The 23107-nt window shown below is 55.2% G+C and overlaps 9 protein-coding genes across 9 annotated transcripts; 5 read left to right on the top strand and 4 right to left on the bottom strand.

The window, feature by feature from the left end:
* Positions 1 to 209: 209 nt before the first annotated feature.
* On the bottom strand, positions 210 to 2491 carry BKA78DRAFT_268704 (lysyl-tRNA synthetase). Its single transcript, XM_066885494.1, has 3 exons — positions 2283 to 2491; positions 517 to 2232; positions 210 to 462 (listed from the first exon to the last, which is right to left on the bottom strand). Exons 1-3 carry the CDS (start codon positions 2422 to 2424, stop codon positions 452 to 454), a joined length of 1869 nt encoding a protein of 622 aa, XP_066743602.1. The 5' UTR covers positions 2425 to 2491; the 3' UTR covers positions 210 to 451.
* A 302-nt stretch (positions 2492 to 2793) lies between these two features.
* BKA78DRAFT_252698 (P-loop containing nucleoside triphosphate hydrolase protein) lies at positions 2794 to 5181 on the bottom strand (the record flags this gene model as incomplete). The annotated part of the gene is made up of 2 exons (XM_066884759.1): positions 2794 to 3645; positions 3694 to 5181. The coding sequence occupies 2 exons, from the start codon at positions 5179 to 5181 to the stop codon at positions 2794 to 2796; spliced, it is 2340 nt and encodes a 779-aa protein (XP_066743601.1).
* Positions 5182 to 5482: 301 nt separating this feature from the next.
* On the top strand, positions 5483 to 6670 carry BKA78DRAFT_332045 (FtsJ-like methyltransferase-domain-containing protein; the record flags this gene model as incomplete). The annotated part of the gene is made up of 1 exon (XM_066889938.1): positions 5483 to 6670. The coding sequence occupies one exon, from the start codon at positions 5483 to 5485 to the stop codon at positions 6668 to 6670; it is 1188 nt and encodes a 395-aa protein (XP_066743600.1).
* A 919-nt stretch (positions 6671 to 7589) lies between these two features.
* BKA78DRAFT_353792 (uncharacterized protein) lies at positions 7590 to 8117 on the bottom strand (the record flags this gene model as incomplete). The annotated part of the gene is made up of 2 exons (XM_066891615.1): positions 7590 to 7651; positions 7721 to 8117. 2 exons carry the CDS (start codon positions 8115 to 8117, stop codon positions 7590 to 7592), a joined length of 459 nt encoding a protein of 152 aa, XP_066743599.1.
* A 1155-nt stretch (positions 8118 to 9272) lies between these two features.
* Positions 9273 to 10819, bottom strand: BKA78DRAFT_353791 (kinase-like domain-containing protein; the record flags this gene model as incomplete). The annotated part of the gene is made up of 4 exons (XM_066891614.1): positions 9273 to 9680; positions 9730 to 10258; positions 10311 to 10468; positions 10526 to 10819. 4 exons carry the CDS (start codon positions 10817 to 10819, stop codon positions 9273 to 9275), a joined length of 1389 nt encoding a protein of 462 aa, XP_066743598.1.
* Positions 10820 to 12033: 1214 nt separating this feature from the next.
* On the top strand, positions 12034 to 16454 carry BKA78DRAFT_252992 (putative transcription elongation factor SPT6; the record flags this gene model as incomplete). The annotated part of the gene is made up of 4 exons (XM_066884778.1): positions 12034 to 12204; positions 12257 to 12430; positions 12480 to 16155; positions 16207 to 16454. 4 exons carry the CDS (start codon positions 12034 to 12036, stop codon positions 16452 to 16454), a joined length of 4269 nt encoding a protein of 1422 aa, XP_066743597.1.
* Positions 16455 to 17154: 700 nt separating this feature from the next.
* BKA78DRAFT_317173 (uncharacterized protein) lies at positions 17155 to 19490 on the top strand. The gene is made up of 7 exons (XM_066888685.1): positions 17155 to 17843; positions 17905 to 17915; positions 17969 to 18002; positions 18057 to 18195; positions 18248 to 18284; positions 18335 to 18834; positions 18884 to 19490. Exons 1-7 carry the CDS (start codon positions 17532 to 17534, stop codon positions 19306 to 19308), a joined length of 1458 nt encoding a protein of 485 aa, XP_066743596.1. The 5' UTR covers positions 17155 to 17531; the 3' UTR covers positions 19309 to 19490.
* A 195-nt stretch (positions 19491 to 19685) lies between these two features.
* BKA78DRAFT_252234 (eukaryotic translation initiation factor-like protein 3 subunit) lies at positions 19686 to 20914 on the top strand (the record flags this gene model as incomplete). The annotated part of the gene is made up of 5 exons (XM_066884715.1): positions 19686 to 19712; positions 19765 to 19787; positions 19844 to 20324; positions 20377 to 20493; positions 20549 to 20914. 5 exons carry the CDS (start codon positions 19686 to 19688, stop codon positions 20912 to 20914), a joined length of 1014 nt encoding a protein of 337 aa, XP_066743595.1.
* Positions 20915 to 21597: 683 nt separating this feature from the next.
* Positions 21598 to 22704, top strand: BKA78DRAFT_252694 (histidine phosphatase superfamily; the record flags this gene model as incomplete). Its single annotated transcript, XM_066884758.1, has 2 exons — positions 21598 to 21717; positions 21775 to 22704. The coding sequence occupies 2 exons, from the start codon at positions 21598 to 21600 to the stop codon at positions 22702 to 22704; spliced, it is 1050 nt and encodes a 349-aa protein (XP_066743594.1).
* Between the last annotated feature and the right edge of the window lie 403 nt (positions 22705 to 23107).

Raw genomic sequence — 23107 nt, 5'->3', positions numbered from 1 at the left:
AGGCCGACTGGCCTAGCTGGGATTAGCTGCGCTGCTTAGCCGCCGTTGTGTGGAGAGGACGGCGCGCGTAGGTGCGCGCCTGTCAGATTTCGGGCTGGGCCCCGACGAGTTCTCTCCAGAGGCGTCTTTTCGGGATCAAGATCATCCCAAATTCCAATCGCTGGTGACTTGGCAAAGACTTTTCACCTTCAAGTTGGGGGTCAGCAATGTTCGTGTAAATCATTTCATTCGATGACAGGAAAGTTTTTGGGCTGGTTGCCCTTTTCTCTATCAGCTAAAGCATTCGTTCCATATGGCAGCAACCACGCGATGCATCTTCTAAATCCAAGGTCGGATAATTTGGCATCTCTTCTACCTACCCGGCGCTTGGCGGTGTCTAGCTGGCAACACATCACCAGCCTTTCCTGATCCTAGGCGAAACTTTTTTGATTCTTGCTCATTCGTTGGGAGCTTATTTGTGGGCTGCAGGTACTGAGTTAGCCAAAGTGGTAAAACACAGGGACAAGTCGAACTCACCAATGCCCTCCTCAGGCAGGGGCTCAACGCCGGCGACCTCGGCGGCCTTGGGCTGGTGCTGTGCCGACTTGTCTTCCTTCATCATGGGGAAGGTAAGGACCTCCTTGATGGAGTAGTTGTCAGTCAGGAACATGACCATGCGGTCGATACCCATGCCCCAGCCGCCGGTCGGGGGCAGACCGTACTCGAGCGAGGTGCAGAAGGTCTCGTCGATGATCTGGGCCTCGTCGTCACCCTGGGCCTTCTGGTTGGCCTGCTCCTCGAAGCGCATGCGCTGGTCGAAGGGGTCGTTCAACTCGGTGTAGGCGTTGACGATTTCCTTCTTGCAGACGAACGCCTCGAAGCGCTCGCACAGACCCTTGTGCTGGCGGTGGTACTTGGCCAGCGGCGACATCATCTGCGGGTGGCCCGTGATCATGGTCGGGTTGATGCACTTCTCCTCGATGAACTCGCCCACCAGACCGTCAAGCATGCGCGCGTTGGTCAGCGGCGGCGAGACGTCAACCTTGGCCTTGACAATCATGCGCTTGAGGAACTCGTTGGTCTCTTGCGTGTGCAGCTCGTCGCCAGGAGGGAACTTCTCGCCGAGCGCCTCCTCGAGGGCCGGAATCATCTCTATCCTCTTCCACGGACGCGACCAGTCAACCTCGTACTCCTCGCCGTGCTGAGTGTGGAACTTGGTCTTGTAGCCACCCGTGACGTGCTTGACAAGGCCGGAGACCAGCTCCTCGGTCAAGTCCATAATGTCGTACATGTCGGCGAATGCCTGGTAGAACTCGCACGTCGTAAACTCGGGGTTGTGCGTCAGGTCAATGTCCTCGTTGCGGAACTGGCGACCAATCTCGTAGACACGCTCCATACCACCCACAATCAGCATCTTGAGGTACAGCTCGGGTGCAATACGCATGAACATGTCCATCTTGAGGTCGTTGTGGTAGGTCTTGAAAGGCTTGGCAGTAGCACCGCCAGCAATCGAGTTCATCATGGGCGTCTCCACCTCGGTGAAGTCCTTGTCGTCAAAGAACTTGCGGATGTAGGTAATCATGCGAGCCCTGGTGACAAAGGTGTTGCGGGTGGAGTCGTTCATGATCAAGTCGAGATATCTCCTCCTGTGGCGCTGCTCCTTGTCCTTGAAGCCGTAGTGCTCACCCGGCAGCTGGTGCAGGCAGGGAGCGAGCAGAACCATCTCCTTGGCGAAGATACTGAGCTCTCCCTCGGCCCTATTCTTGGGGTTCGTCCGGCCCGGGAATCCAACGATACCAACGATATCACCTCTCCTCAGGTTCTCGTGCTGGACAGGGAAAGGCACAGAGCTCGTCGACTCTTGGGCCTGGCACATGACCTGCACGCGAGCACCCTCCGCGCGCACATCGTAGAAGCACAGGTTTTGTCCCGACGAACGCTTCGTGTAGATTCTCGCGCCAATCCTGACCTCGACGTCCTTGCGCATCTCGCCAGTCTTGAGGCCCTCATACTCCTTGAGGAATTCGCGTAGGTCCGTTGTGACCTGGAACTTGTGGGGGTATGGGTTCGGTTCGTGGGTCTCACGGAACTTGTTGATAGTCCTGCTGCGGATCTCGAAGTATTGGTTGGGCGTCAATTCTTTCTCTGCGTCCTCAGCGCTCGTCTTCTTCTCCTTCTGGGCCTTTGGCGGGGCAGCGGCGGCCTTCTCGGCCTTCTTCGCGTCCTTCTCACGCTGCTTCTGGCGGCGCTTCACTACGATACTGTCAGTGCGCAATTTGGGAGAGCTGGCAGAATTTGCTAACGCTCAGTCTTGGAGACACGCTCTCCAGTGACTTCGTCAAGAAGCAGGTTGGCGGCGTCGCCCTGGGGCTTGTCGGCTCCCGAGGACTGGCCGGTGACCTTTTCGACAATGGGAACGACGACGTCCTTGACCTTGTCCGCCATGGTTGCGATTTACGCGATTGAGGAGGGGATTTGGGCGAGTTGGATGGAGTGGTAGCTTTTTGAGCGGCGCCCAAGAAGAGTCATGATGCAGGCACGCCTCAAATATTTTTCCGTTCTTTGCCCCGCCACACCCCGCGCCCAGCCACACCGCCGCTTCTTCATCCATCAACGATCTGTTAGGCAGGTAAACGTAGACAATCAGTTGCTCGTACAGATGATATCGACAGAATTCTGAGTTTCTTCTGGTTGCAATCATCTTAAATTCTCTTTGTTCAGAGTTAAATTTTGGTTCTTTCTCCGCTCGCCAACAAAAGCGACGTCGATCTTCCTTATTCAGGGCCAAATCTACTCTAGGGTATGGATGCCGCCTCACAAACCAATGCCATCCACGACTCCCAAGAACTCTCCTCTTCCAGTCTCTTTGTTTTGGAGGAGAGCATCCATATCCACACCACCAGATGTCAAATACCTCTCGCTGACGCCAATATTGACCCTCTGGTTCAAAAGCGCCTTCAGCTCAGCCCTCATGGCCTGAACCTCATCTTTGGACAGACTCTTTGCCTCACGCTCCTTGATCTTTCGCCCACCACCTCTTCCCCTACCCATCGGCTTATCCAATTCCTCGGAGTCATACTCTACACCCAAGTCCTCGGCAGCCTGTCTCAACAAATCGTTCTCCGATGAGTTGGATTTGGCTTGCGCAACGGTCGTGTCTGCAAGTTTCTTGGCCAGAGTGGCTCGGGGCTTGAGTCTGCTGACGATTCGCCGGTCGATGTCGAGACTTCGCATGTAGTAGTTTCCTCGAGGTCCGTCGTTGTCTTTGTGAACCTTGGCTACCAATCTCCTGACGCCGGCAACCTCTTCAGGCGCACAAATCAAGATACTTGAGCCCGTCTCCGTTCCTCTTGCCGTTCTTCCCGAGCGATGAACGTACATGTCTGCGGCCCGGGGAAGATGATAGTGGATGACCAGTTGCACGCCCTTGATGTCGAGACCACGAGCCGCCACGTCAGTGGCAATCAGGATGGAATCAGGCTGAGACGAGAATCGCTCTACAGAGCGCAGACGAGCCTTTTGTGCCATGTGCGAATGCAAAGATAATGTAGGAAGGTTCAAGTTGGTCAAGAATGGATGAAGGCGCTTCACAGCGGAAACGCTGTTTGTAAAGATCAACGTCCTCGTCTTTGGGTGAAGCAAAAGGAGAGCGTAGAGGTAGAGATCCTGTTTATGGTCAGTTGATGCTAGCTGAAAACGGCAGGACATTCTCACCTTCTCCATGGCACCACACTCGACGAGTCCTTCCTTCAGACCTTCTGCCATTTGGGTGATTGGATTGACATCAACAAACTTGGGCTTCTCCTTGAACTTGAGCTTTTTCAGGAGATACTCCATGGATTCCTGATTTGACAGCAGGTCGCCGTGCCACTTTGCCTTGCCCGTAAGCTTCTGCTGGAGCCCCTTGTTAAAGGTCGCTGAAAACACGAGCGTTTGACGCTCGGCCTTCTCCTCCACTTTGTCGGCTTCATCAGAGGGCTCCTCGTCTTCATCTTCGACCTCCTCTGGTTTGTCGGGGCGGTCAAGGACGTTCATAATTTCTTCCACCTCTTTGAAGTGACCCTCACTGAGCAAGCGGTCAGCCTCATCCACCACCAAAAATCTAATCTTCTTGAATCGCTTCAGCAGACCACGACCTTGGCCGATGACTTCCCACAAACGTCCGGGTGTGCCAATGACAATGTCCGCGTATTCCAGGGTGCGCTGCTGCTTTTGAAGCGAAAGACCTCCTGTAATAGTCGCAATGGAGGGGCTGTCAAATGCTCCGGCAGAGTAGAAATTGGTCAAATGCTTGGAAATTTGATGTGCCAATTCGCGAGTAGGACTCAGAATGAGCGCCATGGGCGCCTTCTCCTCAGACTTGGAAGCCTTTTTATTTCCATTTTCCAGGAAGCTCTCTAGGATCGGAATGCCATAAGCCAGCGTTTTACCGGATCCAGTGGCGGCTTTGCCAATGACATCGTGGCCAGCGAGGACCTGGGGTATCGAGGTAGATTGAATGGCGGTTGGTTTTGAGAATTTGAGCTTTGAGAGAGCAATCATGGTCTCGTCGGACAGTCTGAGCGGATTCCATGCAGATGTGTCCACCTCATCATCCTCGCCCTCGTCGAGCAGCCCCGCAAAAGGTACCGTGCCAATAGGTCCAGCACTGACAGTCTTTCCTTCGGCGGATTTGCTCTGACTTTGCTGCTTGATCTTGGTCTTGACCTCCTCGTTCAGTTGCTGTTTCTTGTTCTTCTTGCTTTTCTCCTTCTTGTCCTGCTTCTGAGGTTTTGACGCTTCAGCAGTGTCCTTCACAGCTGGCGTCTCAGCAGCCTCCTCAGCAGGCGCGGGCTCATCGTCGCTGAACCCAGACCACTCCGCTTCCTCTTCGTCTACCTCATCAGATTGTTCGTCCACTTCTTGTGCCTTGCGCTTGTCGCCAGCCTTCTTTTCCTGTCCATTTTTGGCCTTGGAGTCCGGCTTCTCCACCCTTGAAAACGAGACTACATCGCCTTCCCGCACGACGTCGACGTCGTCAACTTCTTCCAGTCCATAAAATCCTTCGAAGTCGTCCAGGCGATCAGGCATGTCCACCTCCTTCCAGTCCAACGAATCGAGGCGGACCTTGCCGCCTTTGGCAGCAGGCTTGGGCTTGGGAGTAGGAGCGGAAGCAGCGTCGCCGGTTTTCGACTCGGTCTTTTGACGTTTGCGCGACTTCATGGCAGCAATCTTTGGGGGCAGCTGCCTCTTTCCTTCGGCCGGCATGTTTGCGGTTGTGTTGTCGGAGATTGTGGTAGGTGTGCTCGAGGTTGTTTGGTTCAGGCCAAGCAGGCGCGCGCGACCCGAACTTTTTTCTGACCAGCGGAAAACCCCCGCGTCCTCCGCAACACCACCGCCTCGAGAACCACCTCAACAACCACCGGCCAAGTCTCGCGATCGTGTAACCTCCGGTTTTCCCAGGTACATACGACCTAGTCCTCAAGTATCCTTCTGGAGCGCAAACTATCGTCCTCATCGCAAAATGGGCAAATCATCCAAGGACAAGCGCGACGCCTACTACCGTCTGGCCAAAGAGCAAGGATGGCGCGCTCGCTCCGCCTACAAGCTGCTCCAGCTCGACGAGGAATTCGACCTGTTCTCTGGAGTCTCCCGGGTCGTCGATTTGTGCGCTGCGCCAGGAAGCTGGAGCCAAGTACTGTCACGCATCCTAATCAAAGGCGAGAAGTTTGGACGCGCTGGATGGGAAGACAAAATGGTGCGGGAACAGCAAGCTGTATACGGTCAAGATGCAGACCTTAAGATGGTTGATGCGCCACAAGAGGAGGCAAAACAGGCCCCAGAGTCAGAGGAGACGGCAGCGCCGCGGAAAGATGTCAAGATTGTGTCGATTGACCTCCAACCCATGGCGCCATTGGAGGGCATTACCACGTTGCGGGCGGATATAACACATCCCAGCACGGTACCACTGCTCCTAAAAGCGCTGGACCCCGAAACATACGACGAAAACAACCCATCAACATCGGCATCGCATCCGGTGGACCTCGTCATCAGTGACGGCGCGCCAGACGTAACGGGCCTCCACGACCTTGACATTTACGTTCAATCACAGCTCCTCTGGGCAGCGCTGAATCTGGCTCTTTGTGTGCTCAAGCCTGGCGGCAAGTTTGTGGCCAAAATTTTCCGCGGCAAAGACGTCGATCTGCTGTACGCACAACTCAAAGTCGTCTTTGAGCGGGTGCGCGTGGCCAAGCCACGCAGCAGTCGCGCCAGCAGTATTGAAGCATTCGTCGTGTGCGAGGGCTTCCGGCCACCCAAGGGCTTCAAGGCCTCACTCGCAAATCCGCTGGGCGCGATGCATGAGCCCGAAAGTCCATCAATTAGCCAGGCAACGACGGTGGTGGCCGGGGAAGAGTCCGATACAATCCTCCCGCCCATGCGAATTCGGCGAGACGACGGCACTGAAGTATTCATGCAACCCAGGGAAAATGACGACGTTGGAAATCGCTGGATCCCGCCATTTCTGGCATGCGGGGACCTGTCTGCCTACGATTCCGATGCTACCTACCACCTACCCCATGACAGAGTCACGCTGGATCCCGTTCAGCCACCTACCGCACCACCGTACAAGCGGGCGTTGGAGATGCGCAAGAAGATGGGTGGCCATTATGGAAAGACGAGAATGTTTAACGGAGCTAGTCCGTCCGCGTAGTGAGCTGTCAGGAACATACGCATCTTGTTTCTCCAAGAGCTCGACGCGAAAAGCGTTGCATCCATTACTCTGTTGCATTTGCCAGAGCCAAGCGGAATCTTATGCCCTCATTTGGGTATTATCAAAACACTAGAGTAGCTATACCCTCCAACTCTGCTGCGAGGCCATGTTTGGCTGAGCCAATGTTTGGTTTTCACACGAAGTTGAAGAGCATCATGATCAGAGCACGAGTGGGAATGAATACTGCAAGTATCCAGGAGCGGGTCTTCACAAAAGCATCCATCTTTAATCACGGAGGATCCAGCGAGCCTCAGACATGACTCTTCACTGTAGAGGCAAGAAGAATAGATTTTAGAGGCAAAAGTCTCGAGACTTTGAGCCATTCAATCCCAGCCAGTCGACATGAGACTACATCTTCCGCACGGAACGTTTTGTATCCATCCACCTCAAGCCCCAACTCCTTGCCTGTCACCAACCTCTAGATCTCACGAACTGGGAAGTCCAAAATCACAGTGGGAGACCCCCCATGTCAATTCCAAGGCCCATCAGGATGATTCAAAGCGCCAAACAAGGCTTCTGCAGGAACGAAGCATCCAAGTCTCGGACAGTCAAGAGCACATTCATGTCACCGAGTCTCTCTAGATGTGTGTATATTCCGGTTCAGCCAGCCAACGGGTCACGGCTTCCTTGGCTGCATTGATTAATTTGGTTCACAACTTTCCTTCCCTCCAAACCACCACCTCCATCTAAACTCCTTCTCATCCCTGTGACTTGACCAATGTCCAGGCCTCTGGGAGTGGCGGTGGCTCGCCCTTTTTTGCTTCCCTTGGGTCCAAGTTCGATTCCCGCCGTCTGCCTGCCTGCCTGCCACCTTTTTTTCTTCTCGTCTCGATTTTGCCAAATTGGGAGACCCAGCAGCTCAAGCCCACTTGAACGGCCATTCCTTTGTGGGGATCTTGGCGTAGTCCTGTTGCATTTTGGCTACGGTCCGGACCGGTCAGTAAATAAATCTCTTGCAGACGAACGCTCCCCGACGCCACCCAAACATACCGTCGAAAATGAACGCCGGCCACGTGATGGAGCAAACCGCCGCAAACATCGAGATCATTCCATAGACAAAGCGCTTATCGTTAGGATCCCGATTGGCCGGGCGGGTCAGCGTCAGGATGACCATGTTGAGCGCGTTGAGCGCCATCGACACGACGGCGACGACGGCCATGCGGTCCGTGAAGCTGATGGGCGCGTACTCGCGGATGAAGAAGGGGATGATGACCCAGGCGACGTTGATGGCAATCATGACGACGTAGACAAGATTGGTGCTGCTGCTGCTGCTCTTGCGCGTCTTCTTGTCCACGCCCATTTTGGCGTTTCGACTGCGTCGTCCCTTTTCGATGTCTTCGATGTGGGCGCGGGGGCTGGGCTTCTCGGACTTTGAGGTGGTGGCCATTTTGGAAAGTTCGTGGAATGAGATATGGAAGGACGTGTGGTAAAAAGCAGGAAGATGGCGGCACGGCATCTTTTATCCCCCCCGTGGCGGTGGTAATGTTGGGGAGGAGGAGGCTTAGCATCAACAACAACCATACACTGTGCGCTCCCTTCGTCCACTCTCCTCCCCCTTTCCCTCCTCAACGCCTGAAAGTCGGTTCTCGCCCTTCCTCTACTGACTGCGCCACACAACTTCTCCCCGACACAAAACTGGACGCGCAAGGTCATGTACAGCCTTGGCGGCATCCGGTTTCTAGAAACAAGAAACAAATCATGAGGAAACATGTCCCTCCAAGAAATCAGGGCAAAGGTCTGTATTCAGAGTGTGCCGTGTCTCCGAGACATCGAACATGGAGACGAAGGGGCAGCGAGACGGCAACTCAATATGAAAGTTTTGATTTCTTCGGTCTGCTTTGCAGCTTTCGCCACCTCTACCCTTACCCTTGCTCATCCACTCGTTGAACAGCCTCCTGCGAAATCAACATCAGCCACACACACAATGAGAGCCAACACCGGTGGGTGGAACATCCAAAAAGAAAATAATGATGACTGTCGTCTCGCCGCGTTCTCTTGCCCCGATGTCCGTCATATCCGCCGTCGGAGCGAAATGTGCGCCCTCGAAAGTATCCCGTCCCTCTTCAAGTGAGGTAAAGCGTTTCCCCGCCTCTACGTCTTCAGTGGACTCGGAATTCGACGTAAAGGAAGAAGGACGATAGCAAGAGAGTGAGGGACTTGCGGACAGCAGGATCCTAGAAAGAAGAGACTGATGGTCGAGAAATGTGGAAGAGTGAAAACAGGCAATCAATGCAAAAAGACAAAATGAAGAAACAGGAAAAACAAAGGCGCCCCTGCCATGCTGCTACATCACACGCAAGTAACAAAAATGGATAATAGTGCTGATGAAAAGACAGAATGGCAAACTCGCATCTGGTGTCTCAATTCCTCTATCTTTTCCCTTTTCCCATTTCCCATAGTAATGGAGAGAGCTTGCTTGGTTGCTCTTCTAGTGCACAGTCGGATGACGATAAATCGAATCTGGCACTTTTAGGACATGGTTTTACATGTGGTTTCGTCTACCGTAAGCTCTCGCGGCTTGGGTCTTCTCATTCTCAAGATCTTAGATTCCTCGGGGTGGATGCGGAAGTGGAGTCGTCGGCGGCGGTGCTGGGCGAATCGGCAATTGCATCGATTGGCCACCACTCAATGCACTTGAACTACTGGCGCGTACGGGATAGGAGGGGCGATCAAACCTGTCTCCATTTCTCATGCCAGATGATTCCTGACTGGTGGCCGAGCGCGGTGTCTGGCCAGAGCTTGAGGCGCCGTGGTTGCGTTCGTGGTGGTTTCCAGATGCTGATGATGGTGGGCTATGGTTTGGTGATGAGCGCAGCATTTCGCGGGTTTTTGCGCTGTGGGGGCGTGGTGCCAGATGTGACTTGCGGTTCTGGCGCTCCATCATGCTCACGGCCCAGGCGGCGAGGTCGACAGGGGTGCGTTTGGCGGCGAGGATGAACGCGTCGGATTCCTGATGACATGTTAGTAGACTCAACTTCATTCGGGGAAGAGGCACGCACGTAGAGTTCTTGAGGAGTGGGGCGCTGCTCTGGGTCTTTCATCAGGCAGCGCGCTATCATGTCCTCCAAGATGGTGGGGAAAGCGTCACTCTTGGGGAGCTTTGGGGCTGGTTCCAGGACAATTTGTTGCAACAGGTCCAAAATTCCCTGAGGTCCGCCAGTCTCGTCGTCATTGTCGCTGTTGTTGAACGGGAATTTTCCGATTGCGAGTTCCATCAGCGTCAGACCAACGCTCCATACGTCAGACTTGACCGTATACTTTGCACCCTGTATCCTCTCGGGCGCCATGTACGTGCCTGTGCCGACGAATGTCTCGGCCACAGAGCCTTCCAGCTCGCTTGACACGCCAAAGTCGCAGATCTTGATTTGTCCTCTGGAGTTGACTAGTATGTTTGAGGGCTTCATGTCGCGATGCATGATGCGGTGTTGTTTGTAGAGATAGGTCAAGCCGCCGAGGACTGCTTCCGCAATCTTTCCGAGAACGTCGACGCGGACAGGGCCAAAGTTTTTGGATATGGAGTCGAGAGAGCTAATGCCAGGTTAGCGTCGCAACCAAGCCCGAGGTATCAGATGGAGCATACCCGCAATCCATGTACTCCATGCACATGACGACATCTCCAGAATCATTCTGAAAAGCGCCGTAGAAGGACACAATGTAGGGACAGGCGCAGTCGTGCATGATGCGCAGCTCGCGGACAATTCTTTTTCGGACCTCGTTTTTGGCTTCGACATGGATAATCTAGATGGCGCATTAACCAACGGCGCAGCGGCCAACGTCTCGTCTCCAGAAACGCACCTTGCGCGCCATTATGGCCTTTGTCGCGGAATGCTGCACCTTGCTGACAGTGCCGCCATTGCCGTGGCCGAGCTCCTTGAGTACGATGAGGTCTTCGGCTCGCAGGTCCAGCCTGAATTCGACGCCGATTTCGAGCTGGCCGGCGGCTCTGTCGTCGTCGTCTCTGCGGGAGCCGGGCATCTGAGCGTCGGCGCCGGACTGAACAGTCCTAGGCTGAGGCGCATTCAGGGCCAGGCCCTTGACATTCTTCCTCTTCATGGTCCTCGTCTTGAACTGGTCGGCCATATCGGGCATTATGCGCGCGGGGGGACGGCGGCGGCGTCGTCTAGGTCGGGAGAGTCGAGCGAGTGGAGAGGGCGAGGGTGAGAGAGCGTAAGGAGGAGAAAGAAAGTGAGGGCGATTTGGGCCGCAGAATAGGCCTGTTGGTTGCGGCGGTTATGAGCAAGTTCGGCGTGGGTGCGAGGAGTCGGCGGGATGTGCCAATCGGCAGGGTGCAGGCGACAGGAGGTGGTGGCCGTTCTGCAGTGCGGCGGGTACGACTATTGGATTGCCGCTTTGGGGGGCGCGAGTGGGTCTGATGGTGGGAGGCAAAGATTGCGAGGGCGTCGTCAGGTCAGCAGAGGGAGAGCGACGATTTGTATGCAGCAGCGAGGGTGAGGTTGTCAACTAGTGGTTGACGAAAGAAGCGGTGGTGGCTGCTCGCGGGGCTTGGGCTAGACCAAATGGTGGATGACGTTGGTTCCGTCGGCGGCGGGGGACTGCACTGAGGTGGACCAGGACGGACAAGGAGTGTGAGGTGGTGAAGCTGTCCAACATGCGGACAAGTGGTATTTCTATGGAATACTAGCCATGACGGCTTCATTGTCTGCGACAGCGGGTCTTGTTTCACTCTCGTGGCTGCGGAGTAGAGGATGCGTGATCCGCATCAATCACGGCCGACGACAACGAAGCCCGGGTCGCCTGGGCTCCAGCGCACCCAGACGCGAGTTTCACAGGGAACCAGCGCGCCAACGATCAGCATGCAGACTGATTTGAAGGGACATGAGACGTCTATACCAGTGGATATGGTGTTGGAGCAGCTCATGTACTGTAGACGCTAAGTCATTCCAGACTTCTTCCCTCTTTCTGTCACCAATCCCTGTTTGGGGAGGGATGTTCCAAATTCGGAACAACGCTTCACATGATCTCCGCTCCAACTGGAACCTAAGCGAGCTTCACCCGGGCTTGGCCAAGCGGAGCGGAGCGGAGCGGACACCCGCCGCGCCGCCGCCGCCTTCGGCATTTCACCGGCACCACCCTCTCACCGCCTTCACTAGCGCCTCCCGTCTTGGCTGCGAGCTCAAGTCTGCCAACATGCTGGTGCTAGGTACGAGACATCCACACTTTATCAACACCACCCTTTGGTTCACCGCGCCACCCACCCTTCTCTCATCGTCGCCACCGCCGACGCGCTTCACCTCCGTCCACTCAATCCTTGCCAATTCCCGCTGCCGCGTCTGTTTTCCAACATGGCTGCCTCCCTGCTTGACGTCGCTGCTGAGCTGGGCAGTGAGTCGGATGACGGCGACTACGACGGGGAGAACGGTGAGCAGAAGCAGCGCAACGGCAATGGTGTTCCTGGAGTCGATGACTCTAGCGAGGAAGAAGACGACGATGACGACGAGGAGGCAGCCCGCGCCGTAAGTGCCTGTGCGCGCGCCTACCACGCCTCAATTGTTGACTTGGCTACAGGTTCGCGAGGGCTTCATCGTGGATGAAGATGAGGATGATGAAGAGGAGCGCAAGGCTCGCAGACGCGAAAAGCGCAAGAGAAGACGCGAGCAACGCGAAGAGGAGGAGGCCGCCCTTGACGAGGAAGACCTTGATCTCATCGGCGAGACAGTCCCGCGCGAGGAACCCGCCCCGGTTTGTCTTTCTCGGCCAGCAGCTTTGATAACATCTGACTTTGAACCAGTCCAAGTTTAAGCGACTCAAGCGCGGCCACAGAGAAGAACGCTCACCCAGGGCACCCCGCGGCGTAGACGAAATTTTCTCCGACGAAGACGACGATCTCGGCGATGGATATGACGAGCGCCCTTCGCGTCGTGAGCCTAGAGGTGGCATCAACGACGAATTCGCCGACTTCATTGAAGAAGATGTGTTCGAGGACGAGGAAGGCCTGCAAGATGAAGAGGACCGCGAAGTGGCCAGACCTGGCAAGCGAATGCCGGGTGTGGTTGGCTTTCCCGAAGCTGGCTTGGACGAGGCGGAAATGGAGGATTACCGCAACGCTTTTGGTGACGGCACAGAATATGACTGGGCGCTGCAGCTGCAGGAAGAGATGGATGAAGAGGACCGCGGCAACGACAAGCCGCTGGAGCTCAAGGATGTCTTCGAGCCGGCCCAGCTTGCTGAAAAGATGATGACGGAGGAAGACGACGTGATTCGCTTCACCGACGTGCCTGAACGATTCCAGATTGCCCGGAAACCGTTCAAGGCCCTCGAGCTGACCGAAGAGGAGATGGCGGCGAGACTGAACACGGAATACGTCTGGATTTCGAAACTCCTGTGGCCCAAGACGCGACTCAGCCCTTCCCTCCATGAGCCCTTCCAGCAGGCCGTACGAAAGGTGCTCGAATTCATGAACATCGATGACCTTGAAGTTCCCTTCATCTTCAACCACAGGAAGGACTACCTCATCCACTCTAGTACAGACCACGATGAGGACGATGCCGATGCCAATGCGGGGCCCCAGCGACTCTTGACCCAAGGTCATCTGTGGGAAATCTTTGAGCTCGACCTCAAGTTCCGGGCCTATGTCGAAAAGGTCGAGGCCTTGCAGCGGACCCGCGACAACCTCGACAGCTTCTCATCGATCAAAGACGGTGTTCTGGAGAATTTGCTTGACAAGGCCGAGACCATTGAGGAGATTCAGGATATTCAGGACTACGTGCACTTTCAATACTCGGCCCAGCTCAAGGACGTGGAAATCGCCGAGTCGGAGTCGATCGGACTGCAAAAGAAGGCTCGTGCCAGCTCGACGCGATGGGAAAGGATGCGTGCCAGCAAGGCCTACAACCTTGTACGCGCTGTTGGCATTACACCGGATGACCTGGCACACAACCTCAACAGGGACGGTCATCGGGTGTACACTGAAGACTCCCAGGAAGCGCCCGATGACATGGCCGACACCCTGATTGACGATGAATACAACACTGGAAAGAACGTTCTTCGCGCAGCCAAGACGACTTTTGCCGAGGAGCTTGTCATGAGCCCTCGAATGCGGCACGTCATGCGGCGTCTTTACTACGAGAATGGTCTTCTGGACGTTTATCGTACCGAAAAAGGCTTGCGAAAGATCACCGACGACCATCCGTACTACGAATTCAAGTATCTCCGCAACCAAGGCTATTCGGCCGTGGCGCGCAGACCTGAACTCTATCTTCGCATGCTCAAAGCCGAGGACGAGGGGATGGTCGATGTCAAGATTCGCCTGCAAGATCAGGACCGCATTAGGCAAGAATTCGAAGACATCTTCTGCACGGACAACCGGAGTGATGTCGCGCAAGCTTGGAATGACCTGCGCCGGGAAATTCTGGGTATTGCTCTGCCGCGTCTCGACCGCATCATTTCCAAGGGTGTCAAGGAGTCTCTGCGGAACGAGTGCGAGAATTCCTTGGCCAAGTCCTGCAGGGACAAGTTCACCGAGAAGCTGGATCAGGCTCCATACAAACCAAAGGGAATGGCACTCGGCACGATCCCTCGTGTCATTGCGCTCTCAAATGGCAGCGGCATACCTGGACGGGATGCAATCTGCTACGCGTGCGTCAATGAGGATGGTGTCATGACAGACTCTGGCAAATTCGTCGACCTTCATCCCGGCAACAAGGAAAAATACATCGCCGACGCCAAAGAGATTGAGGACCTGAAGGCGAAGATTTGGCAGTTCCGACCCGACGTGTTGGCCGTCTCGGGCTTTTCTGCCGAAACTCGCAAGCTTTTCAAGGACCTGCAACAGATTGTCGACGACCATGATCTCCGCGGTGCCGACTACGAAGACGAGGACGGACAAGAAAAGAACGACAAGCTGGAGGTGATTATTGTCAACGACGAGGTTGCAAGGCTCTACCACACGAGCGACAGGTCAAACACCGAGCACCCGGGTGTACCGTCTCTTGTCAAGTACTGTATTGCCCTTGCGCACTACGTCCAGAGCCCACTTAAGGAGTACGCGGCTCTTGGCAAAGACATCATCTCCATCTCCTTTGACCCGAATCAAAATCTCCTCTCCCAAGAAAAGCTTCAGAAATACCTGGAAATGGCGTTGGTTGACATTGTCAACTTGGTGGGTGTTGACATTAACGAAGCCATGGGAGATCCGACCCTGGCATCGCTTTTGCCGCATGTATGCGGTCTCGGTCCAAGAAAGGCAGCACAACTGCTGAAGGTCATCAACCTCAACGGGGGCGTGGTCAACAAACGAGATGAGCTGGTCGGTGACCTAGACAACAGAATCATGCCTGCCGTCGGCCCCAAGGTATGGACAAACTGTGCCAGTTTCCTCTACATCCCGCACGAACCTACCGATCCCGAATCCGAGTACCTCGATGGCACTCGAGTGCATCCCGAGGATTACGACCTTGGTCGCAAGATGGCTGCCGATGCTCTCGAGATGGACGAGGAAGACATCAAGGCAGAGCAGGACGAGAACGGACCTGCTGCGGTTGTCAAGCGTCTCGTGCGTGATGAGGCTCAAGATAAGGTCAATGATCTTGTCTTGGAAGAGTATGCCGAACAACTGGAGAAGAAATTCAACCAGAAGAAGCGCGCCACCCTCGAGACTATTCGCGCCGAGTTGCAAGTACCCTACGAAGAGCTGCGCAACAAATACAGCTACCTCAACTCAGACGAAGTCTTTACCATGCTGACAGGTGAGACTCGCGAATCCCTGACAGAAGGCATGATCATCCCCGTCAAGATTCGCCGCGTGTTCCCCGACCGTGTCGAAGCACGTCTGGACTGCGGTGTCGAAGCTACCGCAGATGAGCACAACATGCCGCGCAGCGTTGGTGGCGACCGTGGAATGGACCCACGTCAAGTATTCCAATCGAATCAGACTGTTCAGGCAAAACTTCTTTTCCTGAACCGCAAGGGTTTCACCGCAACTATTTCGCTCGACGAACAAGCCCTCAAGACTGGATTCGAGAGGCATGTAGAGCGGCAACAGGGCGAGTGGGACTTTGATCAAGAGCGGGACGACAAGGATGCCGAGGCCAAGGAGAAGGAGAGCAAAACGGGTCGTGCCCAGCGCGTCATCAAGCACCCACTGTTCCGTCCCTTCAACGCTGCTCAGGCGGAAGAGTTTCTGGGCAGTCACAGCCGCGGAGATGTCGTGATCCGGCCGTCAGGCAGGGGTCTGGACCATCTCGCTGTGACTTGGAAGGTTGCTGATGGCGTCTACCAGCACATTGACGTGCTGGAGCTGGACAAGGAGAATGAGTTTTCATTGGGCCGCACACTGAAGATTGGTGGCAAGTACACCTACTCGGATCTTGACGAGTTGATTGTCGGCCATGTCAAGGCTATGGCCAAGAAGGTGGAGGAGATGATGGGCGACGAGAAGTACAATAATGGCACGAGGGCGCAGACTGGTAAGCATTCTCCAGAAACACGCAAAGCGCTGAGACTAACCCACCAAACAGAAGCATGGCTCTCGACATACACCGAGGCCAATCCCAAGCGCAGCATGTACGCCTTCTGCCTGTGCCCGCAATACCCGGGCTACTTCTACCTCTGCTTCAAAGCCGGCCGTGATGCGCCCTTCCAAGCGTGGCCCGTCAAGATTATCCCCAACGCCTTCGAGCTGCAAAAGAACATGTACCCGGATATGCGTTCTCTCAAGAACGGTTTCAAGTTGCTCTACGCCAACACCAAGGCTAGGGGCCGTTGAAGTGTTCTCAACTCGAATTCTGAGTTGGGTTTTGGCTTTTGGAAGCTCTCCAAGGGGATTCAATCGCGCGTGCTGTTCTTGTTCCCGTATATCCCTTTTCCTTTTTCTTCCCTCACTCTTCTCACTCTCCTCTAGGACAACCAGATGGTCGGATGCATGTTCTTACAGAGGGTCGGTCAAATGTGGCCTCACTAGGCCTCGGACTGCAGGCAGTGGTAGCCAAGGATTCTCAGGTCCAATTCAAATGATTTCAGTATTTCAGTTGGAACGCAGAGCGTGCGTGGGTTGACAGTCGGAGCGGCACTGGCCCTAGGCACTTTCAAGTAGGTAGCTAGATCAAAAGTTCTGATTGACGGACGAGGTAGTTGCATTCTTACAGCATGGATGACCAGGTGCACGGAAGGTAGCGCAAGTGCGCATGAATAGATATGTAAAAGTTGGTTTGTGACTGGATGGTTGGGATGTTTGGCTATGTGTAAAAGTTCTTTGGAGCATGTTGATTTGTCTAGAGACTGTATGACAGACATTGATTTATATCGTGGGAATTGCATGTGTCACTGGCATGTGGTGGGCGGGACCGATAGCGCGGCCAGGGACAGGGTCCGAGGGGTCTTCTGCACTGACGTTGTGCCTCCGAAGATCGGACTCTGACGAAAGCTTAATTATTTTCGGGAACCAAGCAGTCAAAACACCATCGCCCGCTCGACCTGCGTTCCTGAGGAACACTTTGCGACTCTCGGTGCCTTTTTTATCAATCAATTCTCTCTCAGTCGGGAAGAAGCCCTATCCATCGGACCTCGGTCGACCTGCGGCGCCCTCTCCGTTTACCCGCCTGCTGTGTACTGTCACACAGTATAGCTCCGTTACCGTTACCTACCCGCGCGTCGTGCAGCAAGCAGCCACCAGAAGCAACACCTCGTGGTGTGATTGTCTCGCGCCAATCCCCTTTGGCCAGTCGCTATACCTTCCGGCCCTCCTTCTCCTCTCTCTCACCTCGCCTCTCACGGCTAAGCAACTCCCCAATCCCGGAAAATCTGCCAAAATACCCCCGCGCTCTCGTCATTATTTACCCCCACAATGTTCGCCGCTAGGACTGCCTCGAGAGCTTCTTATCGTTGCTCCTCCGCAACCTCTGCCAGGTCTTTTGCTTCCCTGACCTCCGCCGCTGCCAGACCTCAGTTCCGTGCTGCTACAGCTTCGGCGCCGAGCTCTCGCGTTTCCGCCGTTTTCGCCGCTCAAAAAACCAACCTCGTTGCGCCAAGCGCTCTCGGTTTTGCTAGCCAAGCCAGGGGAATGGCGAGCGCTCAGAAGATTAGGGTCAAGAACCCGGTGGTGGAGCTGGACGGTGATGAGATGACTCGCATCATCTGGCAAGACATCAAGGACAGGGTAAGCTCCGTTGCACATGCGCTGATTTCCTCGACGAAGACTAATTTTCTTACTCTTGCAGTTCATCCACCCGTGAGTACCAGCTAGACCAGAGCTTCAAATCACACCACCTGACCAGTTTCAAGCTACCTCGATGTCGACCTCAAGTACTACGACCTGGTGGGTAAACGTTTTAAGATTGGGGTGGAGAGTGCAAGTCTGATTGTGTCATAGGGTCTCGAGCACCGTGATGCTACCAATGACAAGGTTACTGTCGACGCCGCGGAAGCTATCAAGCAGCACTCAGTTGGTGTCAAGTGCGCCACCATCACTCCCGACGAGGCGCGCGTCAAGGAGTTCAACCTGAAGCAGAGTACGTCGACCGGACAGCGAGCCAACGAACCGACTTACTGAATGCTTCATAGTGTGGCTGTCTCCCAACGGTACCATCAGGAACCACCTGTAAGGACGATCCATCCGGTTGGAAAGGAATGAGACTAAACTTTACCCAGCGGCGGTACCGTCTTCCGTGAGCCTATCGTCATTCCCCGCATTCCTCGTCTTGTACAGGGCTGGAAGCAGCCCATCATCATCGGTCGTCACGCTTTCGGTGACCAGTACCGTGCCAAGGACCGCGTCATCGAGGGTGAGGGTACCCTGGAGATGGTCTTCACCCCTAAGGGCGGCAAGCCCGAGACCATCAAGGTCTTTGACTACCCTGCCACTGGTGGCGTTGCACAGACTCAATACAACACCGCCGAGTCCATCACCGGCTTTGCGCACTCTTGCTTCAAGTATGCGCTCGACAAGAAGATGCCCCTGTACATGAGCACCAAGAACACCATCTTGAAGAAGTACGACGGCCGCTTCAAGGACATTTTCCAGGAGATCTACGAGACCACCTACAAGCAGGAGTTCGAGGCCAAGAAGATCTGGTACGAGCACCGCCTCATTGACGACATGGTCGCCCAGATGGTCAAGAGCGAGGGTGGTTTCGTCTGCGCTTTGAAGAGTATGCCTCGTCCATTTGTCTGATTGGTTCTCTCGCTGACTTGAACTAGACTACGACGGTGATGTCCAGTCGGACATTGTCGCTCAAGGCTTCGGCTCTCTTGGTCTCATGACCTCGGTTCTCATCACCCCTGACGGCAAGACTTTCGAGTCTGAGGCTGCCCACGGCACCGTCACCCGCCACTACCGCGAGCACCAGAAGGGCAACGAGACCTCGACCAACCCCATTGCATCCATCTTCGCCTGGACTCGCGGTCTGGCCAAGCGTGGTGAGCTCGACGGCACCCCGGAGGTCACCACCTTTGCCGAGTCGCTGGAGAAGGCCTGTGTCGACACGGTCGACATTGACGGCATCATGACCAAGGACCTTGCTCTTGCCTGCGGCAACAAGAACAGGGACGCCTACGTCACGACCAAGGGCTTCTTGGAGGCTGTCGAGAGGAGGCTGAAGCAGAGCTTGAAGGAGAAGTTGTAAATGATGTGAAAAAGTAAGAAAGAGTGGAGTCGATTTGCATTTGCATCTAGCAGGCGTGAGAGCAATGTGTATGTATGCTAAGAAGCGGGATTTTCTTTCTTCTTTTGCTTGGGAGTGGATAATGTGCATACCACGAGCGGTTCTGAAATTCAATGAACTTGCCAATCTCATGAAAGTCGAAATCCCATTGTCGTAAATCCTTTGCTTGGTGCAACATGAATCATATCGCCGCATTCGGAAAGTTGGAGGCTCGCTTGGCTGAAGCTGTGCTGATTAGATAAGATCTTGAGCACGCACGGACGGCGAAATCCCACTTCGGCGTTGTCGACATTTCGCGGCGAGCAGCAGCTGGACAACGAACCCCCAGATCGCCCACCATGAGACCCATCCTGCTCTCCGGCCACGTAAGGACCCTCCTGCAGCTCCATACGGCCTCTTACTGACGCACATCTCCAGGAACGTGCCTTGACTCAAGTGAAGTACGCTCCCACAATTTCCGGCCTCGATTCCTACCGCGCGTTCTGACTCCCACAAGGTACAATGCCGATGGCGACCTGATCTTCTCCGTCTCCAAGGACCATGTCGTGTGCGCGTGGTACAGCGCCAACGGCGAGCGCCTGGGAACCTACCACGGCCACATCGGAGCCCTCTGGACCGTCGATGTCGACCCCACGACGACGCTGCTCGCCACCGGTGGCGCCGACAACACGATGCGCCTGTGGGAGGTCAAGACTGGCAAGCTGCTGAAGACTTGGGAGTTTGAGACGTCGATCAAGCGGTGCGAGTTCAGCCCGGATGGAAAGCAACTTTTGGGTGTGACGGAGAAGCGGAGCGGTCACCTCGGTACCATTTGCGTCTTCGACATCAACGTGGACCCGGAGGCGGAACAGACCGACGAGCGCAGGCTGCGGATTGTGTGCGAGGACGCAAAGCCTACTGTCGCGGGCTTCAGCTACGGCGCCAAGTACATTGTGTCTGGCCACGAAGACGGCACCGTCACCCAGTGGGATGCCAAGGTATATTTTGGACGCACTTGGCTGGCGACCTTTGCGCTGACATTTTTGACAGACTGGCGAGATGCTCAACCTGGTCGAAGTCCATGAAATCGACACGCAAATTACCGATCTGCAATGGTCTGCCGACAGGACCTATTTCATCACTGCTGGCAAGGACAAGACTGCCAGAGTAAGTCACGCGACTTTCTTTGTTCTGGAGCGGAAGGTTGACATTTGCATCGCAGCTCGTTTCCACCGACGACCTCCAAATCCTCCACACCTACGTCACCGACACTCCCCTCAACAGCGCTGCCATTACGCCCGTCAAGGACTTTGTCATTCTCGGTGGTGGTCAAGCCGCCATGGATGTCACGACCACCTCGGCTCGCCAGGGTAAATTCGAGGCCCGTTTCTACCACAAGATCTTCGAGGAGGAGATTGGCCGTGTCCGTGGCCACTTCGGACCCCTCAACTACGTCGCGGTTCACCCCAAGGGTACGGGATACTGCTCTGGTGGTGAGGACGGTTATGTCCGCGTGCACCACTTTGACAAGCCGTACTTCGACTTCTTGTACGAGGTGGAGAGGGAGCAGCTGTCGTCGAACTTGTGAGCGGGAAGTCTAGGGTGAAATGTGCGAGGTTTAAGCGATTTCCAAAGGAGAGGCTTTTGCAGGTTTTTGGTTCCTTTTCACGAAAGCATGTCTGGCGTTTGTCGGGGGGATCGGGCTCCAAACGAAGCCCGGCGCGAGTACCCAAAAGTGACGAAGAGGAGAAAAGCGGGCTCTCGGTCGTGGGGAGGATAGCTATTTCTTGTGTAGCGACAGTAGAGCACAAACAAGCGGCATGCCGATAACGAGAATGAGGCTCCTTGCGCTGTGGCTGTTGCGGCTCCGGACCCTTGCCCAATGTGGCTTACCAGCTGCCGTCACGTTCTGTGATGATTGGGCTGTGGCGTCCCCGCAAACCGAGGCCCACTCCTCTACAACATCCATCCATCGGCGACTTGACGGACATGTCGCCCATCTCGTACCATGCTCTACTCGCGTAGTGGTCCTCACGGCAGGCAGTGGGGTCTCGCTTGGACAATTAGGAAAGTCGTGTAAGTGGCCCGTCTCTGCTTTATAATGTGCGTCTTCTGCCCGACCGTCATTTTCATTTGTTTGCTATTTATTCCTCCTTGCCTCTTGGTCGACTTGGTTGAACGCATCTCGGCGTGAGCATCAATCACTTTCTTACAGCCATGGGCAGTCCGGTCCTTTTTGCAACGACAGTGCTGCTGGCTTTGCTCTTCAGCATGGGCGAGTCTACGCGGGCCGCCTACACTTCCTCCAACTCTTCTTATTTGAAGTACACCACTGTCACTGGCTTTTTCCTTCAAGATGACAATTCGACCGATGCCAAGACTTTTGACTATGTATGTTTTCACTCTTTTGGGGTCCCGAATATATCTTCCAAGTCTCACACTCCGCAGACCGAGGTCAATCTGGGCCTCATAAACCGCACTTACCCCACAGACGACTCATTTGATCCCTCGGGTAAAAAGACGCAGTGGGAGCGCTTCGCAAACTATGTGTCCAGCCTCAATTCCAATGCCGCGTCCAATGAGCAGTACAAAGTGCTCATCATGGGACGGCATGGAGAGGGCTTTCACAACGTAGCTGAGAGCTACTACGGAACGCCCGCATGGGACTGCTACTGGTCTTTGTTGGATGGCAACGGCACCATCACCTGGGCCGACGCCCATTTGACACCAACGGGCATCCAGCAAGCTCTCGTCGCCAACAGCTTCTGGTCCAACGCGCTCGCTACGGCTGGCATCCCCGCTCCAGAGTCGTACTACGTCTCTCCATTGGCACGCTGCCTCGCGACGGCCAACTACACCTTCAGCAACCTGTCGCTCCCCGAATCCCGCCCCTTCGCCCCTGTCATCAAGGAGCTGCTCCGCGAAAGCCTCGGCCTGCACACGTGCGACCGCCGCAGCTCCAAGACGTGGATCCACTCCGAGTACCCGCCGTGGGCGTTCGAGCCCGGCTTTTCTGAAGACGACCCCCTCTGGGACGCGAACACGCGCGAGTCGAGCAGCCACCAGGTCGCCCGCCTCAAGACGCTGCTCGACGACATCTTTTCCTCGGACAACAACACCTTCATCTCGCTGACCAGCCACTCGGGCAGCATCGGTGCGGCGCTCAAGGCCCTCGGCCACCGCACTTTCAGCCTCGTCACTGGCGCAGTCATTCCCGTGCTCGTCAAGGCGGAGCGCTTGAGTGGACAGGCCCCGTACACGAGTATTGAGCCTAGCACGACGGGAGCCCCGTCATGCACGGCCAATCCGACGCCCACGACGGCTGCGGTGTCGGCGGCTGCGAGTGTGAGTGCGACGCCGACGTCGACGTCTTTGTAAGATGGGGTGTTGTTGATAGATTCTTGTTGAATATTACCAAGTCATACTGCGCCAAAACTATTCCCTCTATTTCTGACTTTCCATGGATGTGCCCCTCATTTCCGTACCACATTTTGGAGCTGCTCCTGCATTGACTCCCGGTATCTCAACGTGTTCCACAAATGTCGAGTTTCCAAGGACGACCCCACATGAAGACGGGCTCATGTCAGGAGTCAATGAGCCCTCTCCCCCAGTTTCCGCTTCTTGTCCCTCTCCAAGAGCGAGCGCATGCCCGCTGCCATCGTCGCTTCGGGACATTTTTTGATGGCGTCTCGGCCTTGCCTTTGCTCAAGACGTTTGTAGTCCAGAAATATCGGGAATCAAGGGGCATCCAGTTTACTTTGCCTCTTGTGTTCTCCAAGCC

Source organism: Phyllosticta capitalensis (genome assembly GCF_038381095.1).
Source record: "Phyllosticta capitalensis strain CBS 128856 chromosome Unknown BKA78scaffold_6, whole genome shotgun sequence".
NCBI classification, from domain to species: Eukaryota; Fungi; Ascomycota; class Dothideomycetes; order Botryosphaeriales; family Phyllostictaceae; genus Phyllosticta; species Phyllosticta capitalensis.
This window is presented reverse-complemented; position numbering and strand designations above follow the sequence as displayed.